We start from the raw sequence: 25,682 nt of genomic DNA on the forward strand, positions 1-25,682 counted from the left end.
GGTGTTTTTAGGTGGCTAAATAGTGCAATTTGTTGTTATTATTACTGCCTTCCTTTATTTAGTGCCAAATAGGCCTAAATAATCTCTCCTTTTTGGTTATTATACTGTAAGCATATATTGTTGCTTTTTGCAAAGACGTCAGTTTTAAAACAAACTTTTTTATTTCTATTTTTTATTGGTAAATGCAGAACAACGAAGAGCATTGAGGCACAAGAATGAAAGGTAGGCTATAGCCCAACCAGCTTACGCTAAATATAAGATGTCATATAAAAATATTGTCAGTTAACTCCTCCCTATGACAACAGACTCAAGAGAATAATTTTGAAAGCTTTATGTCATGGGATAACGTAAAACTGTCAAATACAAATAGAGAATTCTAAGCATACAATAATCAATAACATGCACACGTAAGAGAAATAAAGGCTATTTGCATTTGACAGTTTTACGTTATCCCATGACAGTAAAGCATTCAAAATGATTCTCTCGAGTCTGTTGTCATAGGGAGGCGTTAACTGACTGTGGAGTCGAGCAAGGCGTTTGACACAAAGGGCAGAACAGTAACTAAAGTGCCTCGGAACAACTTAAATCGAGGAGAACTGAGGGTGAAGACCGCATGACATCCTAGACTGCTGCTGACACTAGGCTCACATAAATGATGTCATCACATAGGGACTTAGACAAATAACATGCAGTACCCAACTTTGAACAGAAGAGGTCACTAAACTACCATTATTATCAAGCCCGTATGCAAACTGTTCATAGGAAACAGGACAAATATATAAAACCAAATTGTTCAGGCTTGTTCGGTGCAAATTTACAGAGCCTTAATGAAAAATATATAACGGAATGCTGCGATGTAAACATTAGCCAGTATTTTTGCAACATAGCCTAATTGCAATACAAAAGGCAGGGTATAATAACTTTTCAGTAATATGACGTACAAAAATGTGAGTTTAAAAATAAGTTACAACGCTATTCTCATCTTAAGTTCGGTGATTATGACTCTTGCATTCATCCATGGTTTAGCTTAAGACGAATAGTATTTTTTAGTTTTCGATTAACTAACGAACATAAATTACTCACTTAACTATATGTGTCTTCGTAGCCAAATTCTTTACACTTCATTATACATGCGTGTCATCAGTACACGGCTTTTACGGCATTGATTCTGCCTTTTGTTCACACAGGGCGCTTTCCGGGCAGGCCCGGTTCCTGCCAGGTGCAGAAGGGTGGGCTAGCAGGTATCCTGGGTGGGCATATACCCCAACCAGAAAAAAATTAAGAAACCATTTAAACAATTTTTTTCATTTTTTCTGTTAATATAAGAATGTGTTCTGGTAAAATTATAGTGTTTGTTTATTTCTGTGAACGTCTGCCAACATTTCCCTCTAATTTCATATAAAAATGCTGTTTTTATTTGCTGAAAAAAAACTGGAGAAAACTGAAATATCGCAAAAAAAAACAAAACAAGTTCATATTTAGTTTTAAACAACACAAAACTAATGTTTGTAGGCCTACATGTATTAGAAAAAGTTAAAAGATGATTTATGAAATAACCCTGCTTTTTTAAAATGAGTTTATTATCATGCTCTCATTACAGAAGACTGCAAGATTAAAACAAAAATAATTATTGTTGATTATTGTCCTTTATAGTAATTGTGTGCGTTTGATTTTATTGATGTTTTACGCATTAATAAAGCGGTTATGTAAAGTAAATAGACGCCTATAAAGAAAGCGGCCTAAGAACATACCCATCACTGAACGATCGCTGACTTCTGTTTAATTTCGCAAAAAACACCCGTTTTAATGATTTAATGAATGAATCTGATCACACTGCACAGTGAACTTTACATCATATGTGCTTGTTGTATATGAGATCCGTGAGCGCGCACTGCGCCTAAACTGAACTCTTTTGCTCAGTGTTTCGCTACCACATTCACTATGAATTTGGGTGTTTGAGATGGAGGGAGACAGATTTATTTTTAAAGCTGGATCTTTCAGTCATTCCTGACGGTCGATAAGTTAAAATCTAGCCTAAATATTGCAAGCAAATAATAGCTGTTTGTTAATGTTACCGCTCGCGTGACGCGTCCTTCTCCTTCACAAAATAAGACCGCAAAAACTCCCGTTATAATAATCTGATTTTACTGCACAATTAATTTTACATGCTGTTTATAATAAACTCAAAGCAAGCCTGCAAACATGCGCCTAAAATTCCTTTGCACATTATTTAGCTTCCATCTCTGTTACAAACTAAAGCTGCTCTGTGAATGAAAAGTGACGTTGCTTTCAACCAATAGAAAATACTGCAATTTTTGGTGTTGTTTTCTTATTCTCATTGGGTGGGCAAGACAGAGTTTAGGTGGGCTCAGCCCACCCCAGCCCATGCCTGGAGCCGGCCCGGTTTCCGGTACTGATCCCATTAATGTTACTAGGTCCCCTTTCCAGAATCACTTTTCGGATCAATCCGGGATGCGTTTGAATTCACACAGAAGGCACTCTGGCAAATTTATGGCAATTTTCTGGGATCAGTGGTCTGTGTGAATGGGGGTTTAGTCGTTCAGAAGTTTTTTTTATTGGATAGAAAGAGTAGAAAAGATATAGAAGTCAACACTAATGGGTCAGGTGTTGACGGAAGAGATGTGTTTTCAGCCGATTCTTAAAGATGGCTACCGAATCTGCTGATCTTGTAGCAGCGGGCAGATGATTACACAGATGTGGAACCGATCCAGAGAAGAGTGATTTTTTCCCTTTTTGGGATGGCACTACAAGACGTCGTTCGTTTGCAGAGCGTAGGGATCTGGTGAGTACTGTATTAGCGAGTGAAGTTATGGGGGTGCAGAACCAGTGGTGGTCTTGTAGGCCAAGAGCAGAGCTTTGAATGTGATGCGAGCGACTATAGGGAGCCAATGTAACTTAGTGAAGAGAGGAGTGACGTGCGCTCTCTTCGGTTCATTGAAGACCACTCTTGCCGCTGCATTCTGGATCATCTGTAGAGGTTTGGTTGTGCAAGCTGGAAGTCCAGCCAGTAGCGCATTGCAATAGTCCAGTCTGGACAAGACAAGAGCCTGGACTAGGACTTGTGTAGCATGCTCGGGAAAGGTCTAATTTTCCTAATGTTGTAGAGGATGAATCTACAGGACCGGCTGGTGTTGGCAAAATGATCAGTGACGTTAAGCTGATCGTCGATCACCACTCCCAGGTTTCTGGCCGTTCACATTGAAGATGTGATGGTTGATGAGCCCAGTTGAATAGAGAGGTTGTGATGAATCTTTGTGTCGGCCGGGATTACAAGCAGTTCTGTTTTTGCAAGGTTCTGCTGCCAGTGATGGTCCTTCATCCAGAGTGAAATGCATGCTGAAATGTGTGCAGAAACAGTCGGATCGTCAGGCTGAAATGACAGGTGGAATTGTGTATCATCCGCATAGCAGTGATAGGAAAAGCCAAGTTTCCGAATGACAGAGCCTAGGGATGTCGTGTACGGAAAAGAGCAACGGTCCAAGCACTGAGCCCTGAGGCACCCCTGTGTCGAGATGTTGGGACACAGAGACCTCACCTCTCCACGATACTCTAAATGACCTACCTGAGAGGTAAGACCTGAACCATTGTATCACCACTCCAGAGACACCCATAGCCTAGAGGGTCGTCAGGAGTATGTGGTGGTTAACAGTGTCAAAGGCAGCAGACAGATCCAGTAGGATAAGTACAGATGAGTTAGAGGCGGCTCTTGCCAGTCTCAGGGCTTCAATGACAGAAAGCAGCACAGTCTCAGTAGAATGATCGCTCTTAAACCAGACTGGTTGCTGTCCAGGAGGTTGTTCTGGGTGAGAAAGGAGGAGAGCTGGTTAAATACAACACGTTCAAGAGTTTTAGCAATGAAGGGGAGGAGAGATACCGGTCTGTAGTTATCTAACAGTGCAGGATTAAGAGTGGGTTTCTTCAGTAGCGGGGTAATACGGGCCTCTTTGAAGACTGTGGGAAATGTACCAGTGGTGAGAGACGAGTTGATAACGTGGGTCAGAGTGGGAACAGCCAATGGAGAGATGGCCTGGAGGAGATTGGATCTAGCGGGCAGGTAGTCGGGTGGTTAGAAGAAATGACCTTTTGGCGTTTTCCAGAGGCGGCGGCTCCGAGAACTGACTGCTGATGGTGGTCGTTTTCTTCATGAAGAAAGACCTAAAATCATCAGCTGTTAAGTCCAATGGAGGTGAGGGGGCAGGCGGGCAAAGAAGAGCAGAGAAGGTTTTAAAGAGAGTACGAGAGTCAGGCGAGTTGTTTATTTTAGCGTGGTAGTATTGAGTTTTTGCAGAGGAGACATCAGTAGAGAAAGAGGTGAGGAGAGACACACACACACACACACATTAAACACACAACACATTTATACTGAGAAGGAAACTTCACTTCTGTCATGACATGAATGAAGCGGATGCTGGAGTCTGGTGAGGTTTAGAAGAAGATTGTGAAGAGAGAATATCTGCCACAATATCAAAGATCAAAGGCTTTATTTCAGGGGTCGGCAACCCGTGGCTCTCGAGCCGCATGTGGCTCTTCTGCCTCCCTGCTGTGGCTCCCTGCAGTCTTTATAAGGCCCTGTTTATGCCTGGTATTAAGATGCGTTTTGGTCGATCGGATGACAAGTGGACGAAAGAGGCACATACCCGTTTACACCTGCTGCGGGCTGCAACGATTCCTCGAGTAACTTGAGTAATTCGAATACAAAAAATCATCGAGGCAAGCTTTGTTTAAGCCATTTAACTACAATACACACGGAGCAACGCATTTCCCCATGGACCAGGATTACTGATGCACAGTCCGCAAAACTCTGGACATGTTATGTAAACACAGAAGACGCTGCAAAATAAATTACTGAAAAATCTATCGTTTTCATTTCTAGTCTGACAACCGCGAGACTGCGACAAACAATGCGTGCGTGCGTTAGAACGGTGAGAGAACATTGTGCTTGGTACGATCCTAATCTTTAAACCGAACTTTTAGGACTTCAGCCGGCAAAGTTTATCCTGTCTGACTAGCGCGCGTCACAGTACGTATTATGTCCAAAGGCTGAAAGCGGTCTTTGTGGATGTTTAACACATGTGCACCTAACAGGGCTGACACTGCGACATATAACTTTATGTATTTACCAATGTACGTTAGCACGCATGCGATACAGTTTGACAGGTGCATTAAACTGAGCCGCTTGTTTGTTTGAAGTGCGTTTGTCGTTGTGCTTGTTTCTGTGTAACGTTATGGTGCACCGCTATTTTACTTAGTTTTAGTCTATTTTGCGAGTGAAACTTGTTTTCCGGCTGCATTGAGTCCATAAAACTAGATGTGGACACCGAATCCTGTTATATAAACATGCCATATGGCTGTTCTGCGTGTCTGAGTGAATGAACTGGGTGCTACACGCATGATTCTCATGGATTTGTCCGCGTCTGCGCTGTATGAGGACATGAACACATGAACTTCATCTCCTTTCAGAACATTTTACTGAGTGAAGCTAACACACACTAAATAATAGAGGGTATGCACGTGTCATCACTTTCCCACGTGAACACGCCAGAATGCGCCTGCTTGAGTGGTAAAATGCATACCCTCTATAAGCGTCTTCCGACGACCTGCCAATTTGTGCCAAAATAAAAGTCCGGTTAACTACAGTAGTTTCACTTCTTTCCAGGGACAAAAATGTATAAATTGCTAACACCTAAATTCATTAAAAATCGCACTATATTGCCACCTAGTGGTGCAACTGGGTAACTACTACATTACATGTATAACAACCTGTCTTACAGTCATGTAAAGGTTACATAAATTTTGCGGCTCCAGACAAATTTTGTTTGGTGGGAGATGGCCCAAAATGGCTCTTTTGGTGGCAAAGGTTGCCGACCCCTGCTTTATGTAAACAGTTTCACAATGATAATTCAATATTATAATCCATTCATAGATACAGTCTTTTAATGAATCCTGCACACAGAAATAAAAGATCAAAGACCCAAATCACCCGGAGAAATAACACTGATGTGTGTGTGTGATTTTGCTTACACCTGTAAATTTGTAAAACATCCTCACAGATACAATGAAACGGTAAGATTTAAAACTTTTTTTACTGGGGCAAAAAACCCCAGCACAAAACTCAAAACAAATACAAAACTCAAGACTTCTCTGGACTCGCAGAGTGACAATAAAACCACACAACACAGCAAACATGAAGACATTAAATAAAAGAGAAACCGAGGAGAGGTTCAACAAGTGCAGCGCATCAAAACTGTCCATGCAAAAAAGACACAAACCTGACAAAACATCAACACAACACATGACGCCTGCTACACAAATCGGGTTTCAGTGCTTCCCCGTACGTTTGCGCAATCTTAGCATGCTTCAAATGTTGCTGTTAAATTGGTTTAAAGTCCCAGTGAAATGCCTATTTTTTCATGAAATTTTGCAGCGTTTATTGTAAATAGTTTATCAATGTGGGTCATTCTCTTTTTAAAATGCATGTGCCCTCATGATCTTCAATCATCTAACCCTTGTATGGTGTTCGGGTCTGTGGGACCCATTTTCTTTTTTTTGGCCTTTATTTATAGTACAGTAACAATGAGAGGACAGGAAACGAAGTGAGTGAGGGGGGTGGGATTGGGAAAGGACCACGAGCCGGCACTCGAACTTGGGTAGCCCGGTGCACAACAGCGCCGTATGTTGGCGCACTAACCAGGCTATCGGCTCCGACCCATTTTCATTTTTTAACAAAATTATTTTTTCTAATTCAAACTCATTGGCTTTAGCTTATTTTCTGTGAAGAACATATATCAGGACAAATTGTGGAAACACAGGTTCTGTGTACCTTCATTGTGTCCTCTTCATGTCTGGGCCTCCTTTAAGTATGTTTGTGTGTGTTTCTGTGTGCGTGTGTGTGAGAGAGAGTGTGTGTAAGTGTGAGTTTTCTGTTTCTGCCCCTGCCGTTCCTGGAAAAAAAACGTGGAGCACTTCAAATCATAAATGTGATCTAACAAAGGGACAGGGCAAATATTAACCATATATGCGACTTAGATTGCTTGTAATTTGGATGAAGTAAACATCTTTTCATTATTTTAACACATTTTAATATAACAAAGTGTTTGACTGTGTTGAATTAAAAACCCAAAACTGCAGCGGGTCCACTAGACCCACAAACACTGGCTGAGTAACAAAAATATGAACACCACACAAGGGTTAACATCTGAAAATGCACTTCCGTCCTGTAATGACTATGCATCTTAAATGACGTATGTTAGAAGGCTTGGGCGGAGCATCCGTTAACTCCTCCCCTTTAACTGTCAGTTCTATTTCAAAATGCAACGGCTGTTCTTATACATCCAATCAAAATCGCAGAGAAAGATGGAAGCCACGCCCACTATTTTTCTCATTCAAAATTCCATTTCACTCGGAAAAGATTTCTACTTTCGGTTCACAGGGACTTTAAGCTCATAATAAATTCTCTCTCTTTACCTGAGAAATACACACACCTACTTTTTTTCGCATGTTGAACACTATTGGCTGTTCTCTGCAAACGCCCCACCCCTCATGTGCATGTGAATCAGGCTTAAATCTGATGTGAGAGACTAGCGTTATGAGACAACTCACACTCACCCAGGTTGACTTTGTCAGGTTTTGTCAAGTCTGAGTTTGTTCATGTCACTTCATGCAGCACACTGACCACACATCATACTGTCACATGACAAATAAAAACAATCAACAAGTAATACTACACACTGGATTGTGGTTGTATTTGTGTGTTCATCTGCGTGTGTGTCGCAGTCAGTATGTGTGTGTGCTGGCCCCGCAGGTGTGTTTTGTGTGTTTTTGTGCATATGTGTCGCAGTCAGTCAGTCAGTATGTGTGTGTGTGTGTGTGCTGGCCCTGCAGGTGTGTTTTGTGTGGTTTTTGTGCGTGTGTGTGTGTGTGTGCTGGCCCCTCAGGTGTGTTTTTGTGTGTGTGTGTGTGTGTGTGTGTGTGTGTGCGCTGGCCCCTCAGGTGTGTTTTTGTGTGTGTGTGTGTTTGTGTGTGTGTAACAGTCAGTCAGTGTGTGTGTCTGGTTCAGGCAGTGCAGGGCTGCAGGTGCAGTGTCAGGGCCCCCTGGCTGTGCATACGCAGCAGACGCAGGAACTCCTCCGGCATGCGGTGCTTGCGTCGGCTCGGGCCCCTGTCATCGTAATAATGATGCGGGACCTGCCGCTGCTGCGGGTCGATGTCAAACGGCCAGAAGCCGTACACGTGCACGTCCTCACACAACTCCAGTGCCACGTTGATCAACATGAACCCCGTCGAGAGGCGGATCTCCTTCAGGCCACGCAACTTCCAGAACTTGTCCAGGTTCCGCAGGTAAGAGGGGCTGAAGAACACCACCGGCTGCTGGGGTCTGATTGGCCGAAGGGCTTGAAGAGCTGTCATGGCATATTTAGTGTTAGGGAGGTAGGAGAAGGCTGGGAGGATGAGATGCGCGTTCCCGTACATGCTGACGTGCTTCACCAGCGGATCGGTGTCCTGATTCAGGTCGTAACTGCACACACACACACAAACATGACATAAACTTCAATTCACTTGTATCCATTCATCAAATGCTTTTATTAAAATGAACAATGAATGCACTTTAAAGCGGCCCAAACACACAAGCTGCCGATGTATGTAATACGTATCAACAGTCTGAATTGACGTACATGTACCGTATATATAGGAGGATAAAGTTAGCATATGATGGCGAAGGGAGCTAAGTCAGTCACGGGCTAAATAGAACATTCAAGTTAAACTTACTGTATATTTATATGTTATTTGGCAAATGGGCACTTGGAGTTTAGCTGTATGTATGTTAATACATTATGTGCGTTAATATGTTCAGCTGCGGCAAGCAGTTTGTTTTGCTAATGAACAGGGGCGAACACTGCGGTTAGTTTCACTTTAAACGTCTCAAATCATTCGTCTTTAGGCTGAAAAATCTGTCACAGCATACTAGACAACCAAATGACCCAAGAAGAGTTTGGGACAAGATGATATAAACGAGAGAGATTAAACTAGAATCAATATCGGAGTGGCGTTTCCTCAATGGAGAGAGCTGCGTGACAAATTGTAACTAGACAGAGACGCCGAACTTGCATGTGTTTTACTAGACAGGTGAGCAACGGTTTAGATTCCTTTACTGACAGAAAACCTATGATTATTATATCCATCAACAAGGTTAGTCTTATTGGTTGAAGGTCTTGTTCTTAATTTAGCACGAGTGCCATGTATATACTGTACGTATTTATTAAACAAGCAGCAATCGTTTTTAGATCATCTGACTAGTGATGAATTGCGTCTAATTCACTATAAAATCATGTCATCAAACGCAACAATGATATGTCTTCATTACTTTATCATCCATAAACATGATTTCTCACTTACGCCTGATTGATTACCATTAGCGGTGGAGTTACAGACGACAGTGCCCATTATTCCATGCTCATTCACAGCGTCATCAAGCTACGCCGTTGTTGTTGTTTTGAATGTGCGCACTCTAGCGTGGGAAACTTACGTACTACGCCTTTAAAACAGTCATTTTTTACACCTGTATTATCGTATGTGTGTGTGTACTCATTGACAGCATGGAATGTACAGTTTAGATAGGTATGGACTTAATTGCATATAAGATGGCGCCGCAGATGGCTGCCTCGGTGTGGAGCTCTCCAGTTGTTTTAGTGTTTTTGTTAGTTTGTCCTGTTCTATGTTTTCCCATACAATCAGTTTCACAAGAGATGAACTGCTGAACATTCGGCAGTGCACACCATCTGATCTTTTACCGGTTTTTGATTATTCAGACGTTTTACTTAACATCGTAGTCGGAGGCGCAGAGGTGCTGCTAAAGCGCTCCAGGACGCGCAAGCGTGGGAAGCGAGCCAGCGCGCTAATCAGGCTCAGAAAGCGCGGCTTTAAAACTGCGCTGCCTAGCATACATCTGGCTAATCTGCGCTCTCTGCCAAACAAAACGGACGAACTTCTTCTACTCTACCGGCCAAATAAGGATTTTTCAAACTCTGCTGTTTTGTGTTTCGTGGAAACGTGGCTAAATGACTTCATCCCGGACAGCGCGCTACATCTGCCCGGCTACCAGCTGTTCAGAGCGGACCGCGACGCAGAATCAACGGGGAAATCGCGCGGTGGTGGGGTATGTTTCTACATCAATGAAAAGTGGTGTACAGATACAACAGTGATGAAGAAGATGTGCTGTCTCGACCTAGAAGCACTCTTCATTAACTGTAAGCCCTTTTACTCGCCGCGAGAGTTGTCCTCATTCATTCTTGTGTGTGTTTACATTCCACCGCAAGCGCACGTGAACGTGGCGTTACAACAGCTCGCCGATCACATCACGGACACTGAGCAACAAAATCCGGACTCTGTTATTATTATTCTTGGCGACTTTAATAAGGCAAAACTTATACTCGAGCTGCCAAAATACAGACAACACATCACATGCCCTACCAGAGACAAAATTATTTTGGACCATTGCTACACCACAATAAAGAATGCATATCGCTCTGTCCCATAGCAACTTTAGGACTGTCTGATCACTGCCTGGTTCACCTTATCCCAGCCTACAGGCAGAAACAAAAAGCTGCCAAACCTATGGTAAGGACTGTTAAAAGATGGACCAACAAAACAGAGTGGGCCTTACAAGCCTGTTACGAGTGCACCGATTGGAGTGTTTTTGAAGCTGCTACCAGCGATCTGGACGAGCTCACAGAGACTGTAACATCATACATCAGTTTCTGTGAGGATTTGTGCATTCCTACCAGGACTTCCTTAAAATACAACAATGATAAACCATGGTTCTCAGCAAAACTCAGACAGATTCGCCAAGCCAAGGAGGATGCCTACAGAAAAGGGGACAAAGTCTTGTACAAGCAGGCTAGGAACACATTGACAAAGGAGATCAGAGTGGCTAAGAGAAACTACTCTAAAAAGTTGGAAAAGCAGTTTTCAGCCAACGACCCTGCGTCTGTGTGGAAAGGCCTTAAAGACATCACCAACTACAAGCCACCATCCCCCAATTTAGCAGGCAATCAACACCTGGTCAATGATCTGAATGACTTTTACTGCAGATTTGAAAATGCTAACATTACACCTCACACCAACTCTGACATTCTCTCTACACAACACCTATCACCTTCAGTCACCCCACCTCCTGCACTTCAGATCAGTGAAGAGGATGTGTGCCGAGTCTTTGAGAAACAAAAGACAAGAAAAGCACCCGGCCCAGATGGTATCTCCCCAGCCTGTCTTAAAAGCTGTGCTATTCAACTGGCCTACATCTTCTCACAGATCTTCAACAGATCACTGGAGCTGTGCACAGTTCCTTCCTGTTTCAAGCACTCCACCATAATCCCCATCCCAAAGAAACCCAAAATCACAGGACTGAATGACTACAGACCCGTAGCTCTCAAATCTGTGGTCATGAAGTCATTCGAGAGACTGGTACTGGCTTATCTGAAGGACATCACAGAACCCTTACTGGACCGCCTGCAGTTTGCCTACAGAGCAAACAGGTCTGTTGAGGATGCAGTTAACATGGGGCTGCATTTTGTCCTGAAACATCTGGATAGACCAGGGACCTATGTGAGGATCCTGTTTGTGGACTTCAGCTCTGCTTTCAACACCATCATCCCATCACTGCTCCAGACAAAGTTAACCCAGCTATCTGTTCCTGGCTCTATCTGTCAGTGGATCACCAGCTTTCTGACAGACAGGCAGAAGTTAGTGAGAATGGGGAAACTCACATCCAGCACCCGCACAATCAGCACTGGCGCCCCCCAGGGGTGCGTTCTCTGCCCACTGCTCTTCTCCCTGTACACCAATGACTGCACTGCCCAGGACCCTTCTGTCAGACTTCTGAAGTTCGCAGACGACACCACACTCAATGGCCTCATCCAGGATGGAGATGAGTCTGCGTACAGACAGGAGGCTGAGCAGCTGGCTGTCTGGTGCAGTCATAACAACTTGGAGCTGAACACGCTTAAAACAGTGGAGACGATTGTGGACTTCAGGAGAAATCCCCCTGCACTCCCCCCTCTCACCATCATGAACAGTCATTCAGGTTCCTGGGCACCACCATCTCTCAGAACCTGAAGTGGGACAATCACATTGGCTCCATTGCTAAAAAAGCCCAGCAGAGGTTGTGCTTCTTACATCAGCTGAAGAAGTTCAACCTACCACAAACTCTATTAAAACAGTTTTACTCAGCTGTCATAGAGTCTGTCCTCTGCACATCCATCACTGTCTGGTTTGGCTCAGCCACGAAGTCAGACATCAGAAGACTACAGAGGATGGTTGGGAGTGCTGAGAAGATCATTGGTGCTCCCCTGCCCACCCTCCAAGAACTGTATACATCCAGAGTGAGGAAAAGGGCTCAGAACATCACCCTGGACCTCTCACATCCAAGCCATCATCTCTTCACAATGCTGCAGAGCACTGAGCACCAAAACAACCAGACACAAAAACAGCTTCTTCCCTCAGGCCATCTACCTCTTGAACAGTTAAATGTTTTTACACACCGTGCAATTAATAACTCTGTGCAATAATAATTAAGTGCAATATTAATTATATCCTCCAGATAATACACTATCTATTTTTATACAACTTTTTCTGTAAATTATATTTCATTCATTCTGCTGTATATAGCACATACCTTGTACTACAATAGTCTATTCTTATTTTTTACTTGTACATATTTACATACATACATAGCTTTACTCTCTATATCTTTATCTTATGTTTATTGTATTGTATTTCTTAATTGTTTATACCCATAGGCCCTTATTTAAATCATTGTGTACTGTATTCTATTGTGTTATGGTCTCTGTGTACTGTTGTTGCTGTTTCTGTGTTCTGGATGCTCCTGTCACCAAAACAAATTCCTTGTATGTGCTAACACACTTGACAATAAAGCTCTTTCTGATTCTGATTCTGATTCTGAAAAATTGCATGGGTATGTGAGTAATGTGCGGTTCTGACTTTAAACAGCAGAAATTGCGAAATCACAGGTGAACAAACAGAGCAACAATGTCATGTAGAATGAATAAAGTCAGGGTGCAGTTCTCGTCTATATACATGTTTAAAAACTAAAGAATTCTAATATAATTGAGCTGTTTTTATGTTATTGTTGTCCTCAGTCAGTATTGTGTCATGATATCACACTGTAAAAAATGTTTTTTTGAGTTTGTAAATAAAGCTAGCATTACTCGAGTATGTTTTACAAGCAAGTTGTATTTTGTCTTTCTACTTTAAAATGTCGAGTTTAATTCAATGTGTTACTTGAGGTTCCTTTGTAATTATTTGTGCTCTAATACATAAGTAAATTTAAATGAAAATGCCAAGTAATATTTACTTGGTGTTTTGTCATTAAATTAAGCGATGTATAAAACTGATGAACGCAAGTAAATTATACTCCACACAGCCATATAACTGCTGCACATGCCCACTTCGGACATTATAACTGGCGCGAAGAGCCTGAGGAAAGCTTGCGCATCGAAACATGTTTTCAGCGCCTGAGGGGATTAAACTATGGTAATTCATTAAATGTTTTCTTTTTAATTCATGTAGTAACGTTTGCAGCATAGTGCAGCGTTAATAAACTTTATTTTCGCTGGTTAGTTTGAGTTCGAGTTCTTGTTATCGAGTCTCGGTATTGCTAACATTTCTGGACAACGTTTGCAAATGCGGTTGTTTTTTATTATGCACATGGATAATAGAATTAACGTGAGGCTAAGTTAAGCTATTAATATGTTGACAGTGTTCAGTTTGCTAAACGTAGTGTCAAGTCTCGTATGTCTAACATTACGTAACTTAGACAAATAACTTACCCATGTAATGCATATTCATAAAGTTAAATCAAGTTTATGCTCCGCATATAACCAATATGATATTGATAAACTTGCAGTAGCCTACTGTGTTAACTTACCCTTAGCTAACTCTGCCTTAGCTAGCTCTGAACTGGCGTTGTTGTTACAGATAGAATGGTGGATCTTGAACTAATTTGTTCTAACGTTTAAAAATTGGTATAAGGTTAGCCTATGTTCAATGCATTAAGGTCAATAAGTTCATTTGAATTATTAATGACAAATAATCTAATTGTGGCATTAACATCCATGTTCATCTGTTCCACAGGTATTGGACTCACCATTCTCACCAATAAAACATTTTTAACTGATGCCAGAGGAAATGTGAAGGTGGTTTAATGGATCTGAATTGATTTATTTGATTACCTTTTTTATTTGTTTCTCTGTTTTTTAAATAAGCTGTTAAATATTTGAATTCAAACACTGAATAAACGTATTTTTGTGAAATACCTGTCAGCGTTTTTGGTCTTGAGATACATTTTACTTAACACATATTAATACCTCATGTGATTTCAAGTAATATTTACAAAAAACAAACAAGTAAAGACTACTGAGGAAAAGATAACTAGGACTCTTGTTAAGAAATATTAAGTATATTTAGAAGCATTACTTAAATAAAATTTACAAACAAAGGATGAGTAAAATGTACTTGACCCCGTACTTGGGAATTTCTAGTAAAAACTACTTATTTACTTTGGATTTACTTGGACAGTTCTGATCAATTTACTAACATTTCCTGAGTGGAAAACCTTGCCTAGCTTTTTTCAAGTAAACTTCACTCCAAATTTTTTTCAGTGCACATATTGCTCATAATTCTCACATCAACTGTGCGTGCGTGCGTGGACACTCACTTCTTCTCTATCTGACTGGGGTTTATGGTCACCAGATGCGTCTTCACTCCAACATCACTGTCATTAACTGGAGCCAAATTAAACCTGACAAACACAAACACAGTGAGAGCAGGACAGATGACGGCGGTGAGAGCGCGGGACATTATGGGATGTCTTTACCTTATGACAAAGTCTGCACTGTCAATCTCTGGTCCACAGCTGCTGTTCTGCAGAATCCCCCCGCTGCCCACCACAGCACAACGGCCCAAACCACCAGACGTCCAAGGAAAATCCTACACAACACAGCACGATTACAGTACACACACAACCTCACGTTTAATAAAGACGCACAAACACACGCACCTCAGGAAGCATCTTGTGAAGTTCTTCATCTATCTTGTGTGTGAGTTCCATGTTTGTTTCGTATGGCATCTCTTCGTTGACAGCTGTGTTGTGTTTGGTGAGGAATAAAGATCCTGTGGCATTACAATAAAGATTCAGTCTAATCCTGTCAGAAACACACACAAAGAAAACACAAAGCGTTCACAGTTCTGCTCTCTTTACACAACATCAGGACAGACATGACTACAACTGCACCGCTTATTAAAGGGACACTTCACCCAAAAATGAAAATTCTGTCATCATTTACTCGCCTTCGAGTTGTTCCCAATGTGTATAAATGTCTTTGTTCTGATGAACACAGAAAAAGATATTTGGAAGAATGCTCGTAACCAAACAGATCTTGCCCCCCATTGACTCCCAAAGTAAGAAAAATGACAATGGCAATCAAAAGTGCCCCAGAACTGTTTGCTGTCCTACATTCTTCAAAATATCTTCTTTTGTGTACAACAGAACAAAACAATAATCAAGTCATTTTTACTACTATGGGAGTCAATGGGGGGGACAAGATCTGTCTGGTTATGAGCATTCTTCCAAATATCTCTCTCTGCGTTCATCAGAACAAAGACATTTATACAGATTTGGAACAACTCAAAGGCGAGTAAATGATGACAGAATTTTCATTTTTGGGTGAAGTGTTCATAAATGTTCATTCCAAAAGTACACTCAACTGTAATAAATCATAAATACTGTAAAAGATTGAATAACTGTGAATAAACGGAAAAATATACAGTAACAAGACGTCATATTTCAGATTTGCACGAACACAAAACCACACGAGGAGAATAAATGATGACAGAATTGAGATGTTTAGGTGCAGTTACACAAAGCAAGGAAATGAAAGGCGACTGAATTACATTGATCCCTCTGGAGTGTGTTATTAGCCCTTTTTGTTTGCATTTGTTTCTATGGTGCAGACAAACATCAGATGAAGGGTGGGGGACACGTGCACCTGCCTCACTGAAACTCAATGTTAAAATACAGATGAATTACTCACTTGTTTAACTCTCGCTCGCTTGTGTTTGATCTGTACGGGCAGTTCATAAAATTCGAAACGTCCTGAGTGAATTTCATGATGTTAATTCTAAAGAAACACACACACACACACAAAGAGATGTTTCATTCTGTTCCTCACACAGAAACACTAACTTTTATAGCATTGTTTTGGTGATTTCGTGGTATTTTTGGATACTTTTTACGGGTCAAAAATATGGACAAAACTAACTGTCAACAGTATCAATTCAACAGTCCAGATTTGACCCGACCCAACATTTTTAGAGCGTGTCAAGGCTACTTTATTTAAAACTTTGCTGTAGTTTTGCAGCAGGTTTGCCAGTAACTTACTGTAGATTTAATTTGCAATTCTGTTTTTAACATAAACTTACCTAGTTCTTATATTTTCTTTCATGAAACAAGACTAAATATAGTAGGTCACTTATCCTGTTATGTACGTAAATGTATCGTAATTTAATACGTTTCATATGAAGAGTTTGGTTCCAAAATGCGATAACATTCAAAAATCACGTTTTTTATTATGTTATCATGTTATTTTGTGTTTTATTGTGCTGGTTAGCTTTTGTTTTTGAGTTATTATGGCTTAAATCAAAACAAACCAACTGCAGTTTGATTGATATTCATTGGAATGCACAATAAAACAACATGATTTTATCTCATTTTGGAACCAAACTATTCAAATATTTTTACTAGAAATCAAGACAAAAATGCTTAGGAAGAACGTCATTTTTTGCTGTGTTAATACTGTGCTAATGCCAGTAATGAGACCGGTCTCTTCTTGCCCATATTGAATCTCAAAAGTCACAGTGTTTCAATCGAAAGTTTAAATCAAATTGAAAACAGTTCTAATAGGAAAGTAATTAAAAGTACAGCAAAGTTTTACTTAAGCAAAGTTCAAATATTTTTAAGTATATTTTATTTAGCCTAGCAAGTCGAAAGAGATTTTGCAGTGATAGCATTCCTGCATGGGAAAAAGAGTTGAAGTGTATATTATTGAAATATATTATATTATTATATCTCAAAATGTGTACTTTGAGTGAAACAGTAGTTGTCTGTAAGTAGGCTACTCAACTAGTTCACAACTGCGGCGGTTGTTTAACCCATGGTTGGGTGAAATGTGGACATTCTGGGGTTAATTTAACTCAACAGTATAGAGTCATGGGTTGAACAAAAGTATGTTCAAGCATTAATTCAATTCTTTTATGTTATTAACTGGCAGGACAGCATTCCTTTCAAAGAAAAGAGCACATGTTGAAAAATGAGATCGTGCAATATAGCCTACTATATATCAAATATGACATTTCATGTGTGCTTGAACCTTTTGGCTGGTTTGATGATGTCTGATGAAAACTGTTCTCTGAGTTTATTGCAGTGTAACTGGTAAAACGTGTCTGTCATTGCATACCTGAAGGCAAGAACACAGAACACCAAACATCAAGATCCTTCACAATACAAAAAAACATAAAGTCAACTTCTTTCCTGTTCATATAGCCTATGTTTTTTAATATTATCATTACATTATACATATTGTATTGTTTTTTATATTAATATAATTGTATTTTGCACGTTTATATAAAAGCGTCAGCTAAATGATGAAATGTAAATGTATCCCTGAACACTAAACGTCATCATCATGCTTCACATAACAAACGTGTTTATTAGTGAAGTTAAGTCAACTTCTTACTTTCACCACTCTAAGCATAATGTAAGAAATAAAGCTCATCTGATTTAAGTGTGTATCTGTTTCACTTCGTGAGTAAAAAAGAAACAATGAGAAGTAAAAGAAAACCGCTAGCGCAAGAAATAACGTAAGGCTACGATCTGTCAACGTCAAACCACGAAACACCTGTTCATAGCCTATGGTTTTTATCTTATCATTACATTATAAATATTATATTATATATATTTGTATAAATATATATATTTTGCACCTTTAACACCTTTCTCTGATGAAAACCACTGTTCAAACTGGTAAAACGTGTCTGTCATTCAATGACCTGAAGGTTAAAATCAGAGGAATGTTGCTTGAGGATTAAAAAGCATTATAATACTCTCTCAATAATGCGGAAAACTGTTTTCAACTTCAACGTAAATGTAGTTCATAATGGTGGTGCACCTTATGAAACGAAGAGAGCATAATCAATTCAAATACTAATCAATAATTCATTAATAAAATAAGCCGTTGTCAGATTTATTTTTTTTACTTATAAAATAGGCTACATGACGATCGATTGTTATTCACATAATTATTTGTTCAAACAAAATAGGACAAATCTTCAGTAAGTGCTGCCTTGAGTTCTTTTCCGAACAACGACACATCAAACGCATCTTTTTCATTTAACATTCGCTTATTTGAATGACAAAAATACGCCATAATCAGTTTTGTCAAGCAAAAACGACAGACATTTCAACAAAACAAATACGTGATTATTTTATCATAACTGATCAATAATAATAATAATCAAAACACACGAGACTACGCTTTATCTGTATAGATATTATCCATTAAACTTCAGTTATTATATTCAGAAGAGAAAAGATGGGAACAATTATTCCAACGAGACACAGATGTGATATATCATTTCAAAATAACAAACAGATGTAGAATGAAGATGTTCTGACCCGATGTTGTGTGAATATGATGTGTTGTAGATGAGACACACACTCTGAGAGATGATGATCACCGTCAACAGACTGAAGATCCACCGCAGCACGAGCACAGCCATCAGACACAGATCACAGTGAGAGAGAGAGTGTGTGTGTGGGAGTGTGTGTTCTGCTCGTGATGATGGGTTACAGGTGTAATGACGACACACACACACTCGCAGGAAACCCCTCCCCTTCATCTGTGAACCTTTGCTGACTTACCCTTTCATAACGAGCTAAGTGGGTTTTTGTGACATATTTTCTGTCAAGTTTATATGCCTCACTGCACAGGGCGTGTTACACACTGAAAGAAAAGTGTTTTTATAACAGAACGGGCACAACTCGTCGTTTCGTTAATCATTAAAGTGTGTGTGTTTTATTGCCAAGGGTAAATACAAAATAGTATAAAGTTCAATCATAGACTCTAATCGCCTAATATTTCGCGCCACCGTGCGCATGCACTCCCCACGAGGAAGAGCGAAGCAACGTTTTAAAAAAAAGATACTTAAGTACAGCAAACTAAAAAAATGTCATGATGTTTTTTTGTTTTTTTCAAAACCCAAGTTATGGCAACATTTCCTCCAAAGTCACGGAAACCATTCATTCTTCCACATCATATCTAACAACAACATAAGAATGCACGAACATGCACAGAATCTGACAGAGAACAATCCCTACCCTCATACCTCATCAAATTGTTATGTGGCTGTTAAAATGAAATGCAGCGGTCTGTCAAATCACTTGAGGTGCCTAATTATTAAAACGCCATTCCGTTTCCACACAGCAAGGTAAACAAAGTATTGTTGTACTTTATGAGTCATTCTACAATTAGGGGTACATGTCATGTCCATGGACTCTTATTATCCATTTTACTTTAATCTGCTGTCCGATTTGGTCAATGTGAGGTTTTGATCTTCAGATCAGCTCTAGAATACATGTTTCTGTATATATTTCTTACAAGGTGTTTTAAAACGTATTTTGCTCATGCATCTACATTAAATCATCCATTTACTTATGTCCGAGAAATTAGTGTCAACCCTGTTACTCCCCATATAACCCCCTATAAATCACCAATGGTTTGTTACAAAGTCACATGTCAAACATCACATGATGTCATTTCCTTTTTTGGAGGAAAATTTGAAGACCGTGTGGTAAGTCATAACTTCTCCTCTTCAATATTTTATCCATATTATTGTCTGCACATAGAGTAGATTAATTGACCGTCAACTGTGTTATCAACATGTTCTGTTGAACTTGCGTCACATGTTATATTTATAAATATGTAGAGAAAGAATATAAAAACATAAGTTAATCAAAGTCATGTACTAACTAGTTCAAGGTCAGCAGTTTGCACAAGGCCCTAAAGTGGCTGTAATGTCAACTGTGTTACCTGTCAACCGTGTTACCATCAACGGTTGACAATGTTGGCAATTCAGTGTTCATTTATTATAAAAAAATGAGAGCATAAACTTGCTATATAATTTATTTTGCACATTAAGGGGATAAATTATTCAACCACCTAGTTTATTTATTTAAAAAAAGAATACTGATTTCCTGACTTTTTGGACCTGAAATGTACCCCTAAATATAGAATCACTCTTATACATTAATGTAAATTATTATATTTATTAAAATTACTAAATGGACGCCAACTAATTGGGACAATAAAAGACCTCCCTACTAGCGAAAGTGACCTAATTATTTGTCAGTTATGGTGACCCATAACCGAAATGTGACCTCTGCATTTAACCCATCCAGTGAGCACACGCACTGCAAGTCGTAAACACACGCACGCACACACGCACGCACGCGCGCGCACGCACGCACGCACGCACACACACACACACACACACATCACTGCAGCGCCCCGGGAGCAAACGGGAGTTACGTAGGTGCCTTGCTCAAGGGCACGTCAGTCGCTACCTGCTGGCCCTGAGAATCCACCCGGTGAGGCCACAGCTGCCCCCTAGCACCCCTAACCTTACCACACACCGTATTACTCAACACCTGATTTTCAAATACTTTCTTCATTTTTGTCGCAAAAGAAATGCCTGTATGATCTAATACGTGAAAATGTAGACGAGCGAGTTCGGCGAAAGGGGGATTCGAACATCCATCGCTCAAAACTACTTGTCAAGCGTCTTACTCAAATTGAAACTGCTGGAGCAAGAGTGCCGCTTTTATACTCGCAAAAATAAATACACACATTTCAGCAGTCTAAAATATTTTGATGATCTTTAATATGCATCATTATGCACGCTTTGTTTCCACTGTTTTGTCTGAATGTCATGGGCAGAAGTGAACTGAGCTGAATAATAACATCACTAATCTCTTTGTAATAGCCCAAGTCATCTGACTTTATTTTACAGTTGAGAAATTCGGCAAATGTTCTCTCGTAAATGATCCTGCCATTTCATGTCAATATCCGGATGTCTATAAAGACAGATCACGGTTTTTAAGGTTTTGTAAATTTTTAAAGACTTGTAAAGTTTTGGAGGCCCTATATTCTATTTTCATCAAACTCAAGCAGAACGGATTTACTCTTGTGTTGTGTTTTGAAGTTTGTATCATATTTGATGTTTATCAGAGAATCGAAACTATTCTCTTCAGAGCTGCATTAGTTGACTTTCTTTTATGTTTTATGACTTCTGGGTTCCTATAAAAAGGTCAAGGTTAGATGTTAAACGACTTAAGACTCAAATAAAAAGATGAGAGAGAGAACAGAATCGTTTTGTTTTCCTTATCATGAAAAATATTCATAAATGTGACGCGAACACAGAAGGATGTGAGGTGGTATTTTAGAAAAGACCTGCGACTTACTGTACTTGATATTTTATTTATAGGCTATCATATAGGCTTAATCATTATAAATAAATAAACCATCTTTTGTGGTATTTCGATGACTTGTTTGGGTTTTCACTGCTTGGCTTTAGGTCTTATTAAGGATGCTGAATATCGATTTGATGTATTTTTAACTTTGTCAAGTTTTACAGTTTATTGGAAAATATCATATATTTCGGTTTTAAATATGTAGCCTACTACAATTTATTGACTTTTACAGTGTGTAAAGCTGTAATTATTACATTTGTAATCATTTAACAATCCGCCACAAAACCGTGATTGCACTTAAAAAAATCATTTTTTTGTATGATGACATGAGATTCAGAACAGGATTTATGCGTTAGCCTTTTCCATGTGTTTCACTTTCATCCACACAAACATGAACAGATACGAACTCGTGTTTCTCTTATTTCATTAAAGTGTAATCGGTTTTATTTTACAGAGCCGTTACTCACGCTCAGGCACGTGCTCTTCAATAAAGTGAAGCATTTACGCCATGGGATTATCAAATTCAGGTCTGATGACGTCAGAGTTTGTGAGAAAATCAATGTTCAAAACATAAACGGCTACTCAAACAATGTTGTAAGCGCAGATGTGTTTATTTTATGTCACAGACACCAGCATAATACAGTAATGTACAATTCATAAACGCGAAATAATCTCTACATATCAATGGAGCAAGGTCGTTACAGCAAATTACATGCTAAAAACCCTGGGTAAGCATATTCTGTCAAACAAGCATGTAATTTATCAAGATGTAATTTATAATAAATAAAAACATGAACAAGGACTGGAAAAATTTTTTTGACTGCATTCCTGTACCTTAGTTTTGATGACCTTCCATGACCTTACAGGAAGCAAGCGTAGTGCAATTGAGCTTTAGAAGAAAATATTTAAAAAAAATTAATTTAGATTTTTTTGTTAAACTGAAAGTCATTTCAAGCAAAGTGGTTAGTTTAATTAGTAGAACAAGTGAGGCAGCCGAGTGCAAATGACGCAACCATGAAACCAACCTGGAAAGTTGAATCAAGTGAATTTTTATAAAAATCCTATTAAACCAGATGATGTGCACATGAAGTGACAATAACTTTTTTTTAGTTATTTTTAGTTTAATTTACATTTTCTACAAAAAGACAACTGGCAGCCATCTTGTAAAGTGATGGCCATAAAAAAATGAGCACAAAGTGAGCCAATTGTGTAATGATTTTGCACTCTGTTGCCCCACTACTCACCCAATCACACCCATCCTTGAAGCCACAGACAAGTGCCAAATAAAGCTGAGGGGCCAATAAAGAGGCTCAGATTACTGACACTGTTTGAACCTACAAGAGTTTGAAGGGCAGCAGTCCATAACTTTCAGAGCAAGAACAAGAAGGAGAATGTCATTTGAGGAACATCATGCAAAGCTCAAACAACATTCAACCTTCAAAACAACATAACTTGAACTTATAAGGAACAATGAACGTTTTTTTCCAGAACAGCATGTCATTAGGAAAATGGAACAGTTCCGAGTATTTAGAAATTCAACCTGAACATGTTCAAATAGTTAATGTCGCCTAAACCACTAGAGTTGGCGGAGTCAAACTGATAAATCCATAATCGCTTTGGAAGCAGGACCTGTAAAGAACACAGTGTTGAGTATCATTTGATTCATAAATGCATTGCTTCACATAGCCGGCACAAGCTGGTGTCACACAATCCTTGGTCACAGGGAGGACCAGGGAACTCACTGCTAACCACAGACACCATACTTACATTTAATGTGGATTAAATTACCAGATCTGGCCATAATTGTGTTTTTGTGTGAAACAGCCCCGTCTCACTGCTGGATCAAGAGCTCACGTGCCATGTCTGTGACCACTGAACCATAGCAGTGCTAAGACTTGCACTGAGAGACCAGTGTCCAGGTTTCCACACAGGGAAAAGGATGCTGTCTTTAGATGCTGCGTCACCCTACAGATGTTAATTGTAAAAAGAAAAACAATACATCTATTAACAGGGTCATACTGTTTTGCATTGCAGATTTTTCTTACCAAAGACACTGTGACTTAATCCAAATGTGGCAAATTTGCAAAGATCCATTATCATCCCCAACAGCACCCATCCCAAATATAAATAAGAAAGGCAACACCACACAGGCCATTATAAGAAAATAAAACAACTGACATAACATGCAACAAGAAATTGACACGAAAAAACAAGTACTTACTGGTAGAGTCATAAATGGGTCTAGGAGATGAGGTGGCTGCCAAGAGGACACAACATAAGCATCTACTGCATCTACATACATCATATTTTATATAAACACTTTTGATATTACACAATTATTTTACTTACCGACATAGCAATAATACTTAATTCACCTCACTTTCTCACAGATGCTTCTGCTTCCTTTTCGTCTTCTTCTTTTTGGTTTTATTTCAGCTAACACTAACAACTAACAATAATGTCTATTATCGCCACCTACTGTGTTGGCGTCTTACTACTTCAACGTTCATTTGAATGTGACGTATTTGACATGGGCGTGGCTTATGACATCACACTTGGATGTGGGACCGGTTGGACATCCACCGCAGGTCGCAGCGAGATGATCCTCGTACGAGCCAGTGTCGTCTTTGCACATGCGCACAATTTCCTACTTCGGTTTTTAATCTGATCAAGTGTTTACATGTCATATTAAACGGATTACGAACGGCATAAACCCCCTTTACAATCCGACTGAAATTTCAATCGGCTTGGGCATTTTTAATCTGATTGACGTGTTTATATGGAGCGTTTTCATTCGGATTGGATTTTTAATCGGATTACATTGGTCCATGTAAACGCAGTGTAGTTTTATTTAAACGAGTGTTAGGGTAAATGAACTGATCAGAGGCTCTTTCAGAAAGGAGGTTCAGACTGTCACCTCAAATCCGATTTTTGTGCATATCCGATTGAAATCTAATTTAAATGATTGATTGTCCACACTGTGTATAGCAACTGTTCAGATCCGATTTGAGTGTCCCGTGGGGCTCTCTAATTTTTTGCAATATCTGATTTCGTTTCTATGGCAATGCGTTTAACTTCATGCGTCGCTGTGCAGACCGATCGGTGTATGACATCGCAATACCGCGAGAGCGATTCCACAGCACACTAGAGGCTTGTTCGACTTGGCTCTCGCGGTACTTTGATGTCATCCGCCTGTCGGATCTTCCGGCGACGCATCAAGTCGAACAAGCCTACAAGCCTTTTTTTTTGACGTTGAATTTTTTTATTGAATTTCAAAGAAATACAAGAAGACATGTTACAAGCCTACTGCTCTGTGTGTCGCTGTGTAGAGTGGAACACGGCTCTCTATAATGGTAAAATCATGCCTCAAAGATTTGCATGCGCAGGATAACATTTGATCGTCTGGGTGCATGCATTAAGGGTCTGATGTCTGCTTGACTGGCGCGTTATTGAACCAATCAGATAAGAGAAAACGATGAGTCATCAGGAACCTCATTTGATTGGTCACAAGAAGGTAGCCCCGCCTCCCCACTCACGCTTACAAACCCAAATGAGTGAGAGAAGCGTGCCAAAAGTGTAAGCGCGAGACGGAACCGTACACATCGGGTTATTGCAAGAATATGAAGGTATTTCAGTAGCAAAACTTGAGAGCGTGTAGATTTTAATTTGTGAACTTGTAAAGTAAGTATTTGTACCTGTACACTAAAATGTACACTCACAGCCCCAATGTGAAAACTTGTCAAATAAAAAACTGAAGTTGAATATTGAGATTTGCACTCGTGGACAAAACTCACAAATCTGTCTTCTGAATTTGAAGTTGCAGAAAAATAGTCACAAACGTGTAAACTGGCATTTACAACATACATTGGCAGATACAAATGCATAGCACATATTTACACGTTTTCCTAGATTCAGATTTGAATTGCAACCACAAACAGGCATCCACAACCTCTCAAACCTGTCACTGCAGTTTCAAATCTTCCCGCCTTGACTTTTGCTACTACTGTCGCGATAAACCCGTTGCAAAACTAACTTGTGCACTTGAAAGCAGTGGTGGACAGTA

At 39.8% G+C, this 25,682-nt stretch overlaps 1 protein-coding gene across 3 annotated transcripts; it reads right to left on the bottom strand.

The window, feature by feature from the left end:
- Positions 1 to 7,896: 7,896 nt before the first annotated feature.
- Positions 7,897 to 24,378, bottom strand: LOC130545400 (alpha-2,8-sialyltransferase 8F-like). 3 transcript variants are annotated; one of them, XM_057319860.1, is made up of 9 exons: positions 23,969 to 24,378; positions 23,841 to 23,876; positions 22,454 to 23,584; positions 17,463 to 17,549; positions 16,128 to 16,214; positions 15,095 to 15,239; positions 14,912 to 15,024; positions 14,753 to 14,836; positions 7,897 to 8,536 (listed from the first exon to the last, which is right to left on the bottom strand). In XM_057319860.1, exons 4-9 carry the CDS (start codon positions 17,540 to 17,542, stop codon positions 8,074 to 8,076), a joined length of 972 nt encoding a protein of 323 aa, XP_057175843.1. In that variant the 5' UTR covers positions 17,543 to 17,549; positions 22,454 to 23,584; positions 23,841 to 23,876; positions 23,969 to 24,378; the 3' UTR covers positions 7,897 to 8,073. The 3 variants fall into 3 exon arrangements, with proteins under 3 accessions (XP_057175843.1, XP_057175841.1, XP_057175842.1); XM_057319858.1 differs by lacking the exons at positions 22,454 to 23,584; positions 23,841 to 23,876; positions 23,969 to 24,378 and adding an exon at positions 18,767 to 18,898; XM_057319859.1 differs by lacking the exons at positions 16,128 to 16,214; positions 22,454 to 23,584; positions 23,841 to 23,876; positions 23,969 to 24,378 and adding an exon at positions 18,767 to 18,898.
- Between the last annotated feature and the right edge of the window lie 1,304 nt (positions 24,379 to 25,682).

This window comes from Triplophysa rosa, linkage group LG21, assembly GCF_024868665.1.
Source record: "Triplophysa rosa linkage group LG21, Trosa_1v2, whole genome shotgun sequence".
NCBI classification, from domain to species: domain Eukaryota; kingdom Metazoa; phylum Chordata; class Actinopteri; order Cypriniformes; family Nemacheilidae; genus Triplophysa; species Triplophysa rosa.

Coding starts and splice junctions, on each gene's coding strand:
- LOC130545400 (XM_057319858.1), bottom strand. CDS start 18,870: ATGGCTGTGCTCGTGCTGCGGTGGATCTTCAGTCTGTTGACGGTGATC. Junction 16,215..17,462: donor ATCATCAAACCAGCCAAAAG/GTTCAAGCACAC, acceptor GTGTTTCTTTAG/AATTAACATCATGAAATTCA. Junction 14,837..14,911: donor AGTGCAGACTTTGTCATAAG/GTAAAGACATCC, acceptor TGTGTTTGTCAG/GTTTAATTTGGCTCCAGTTA.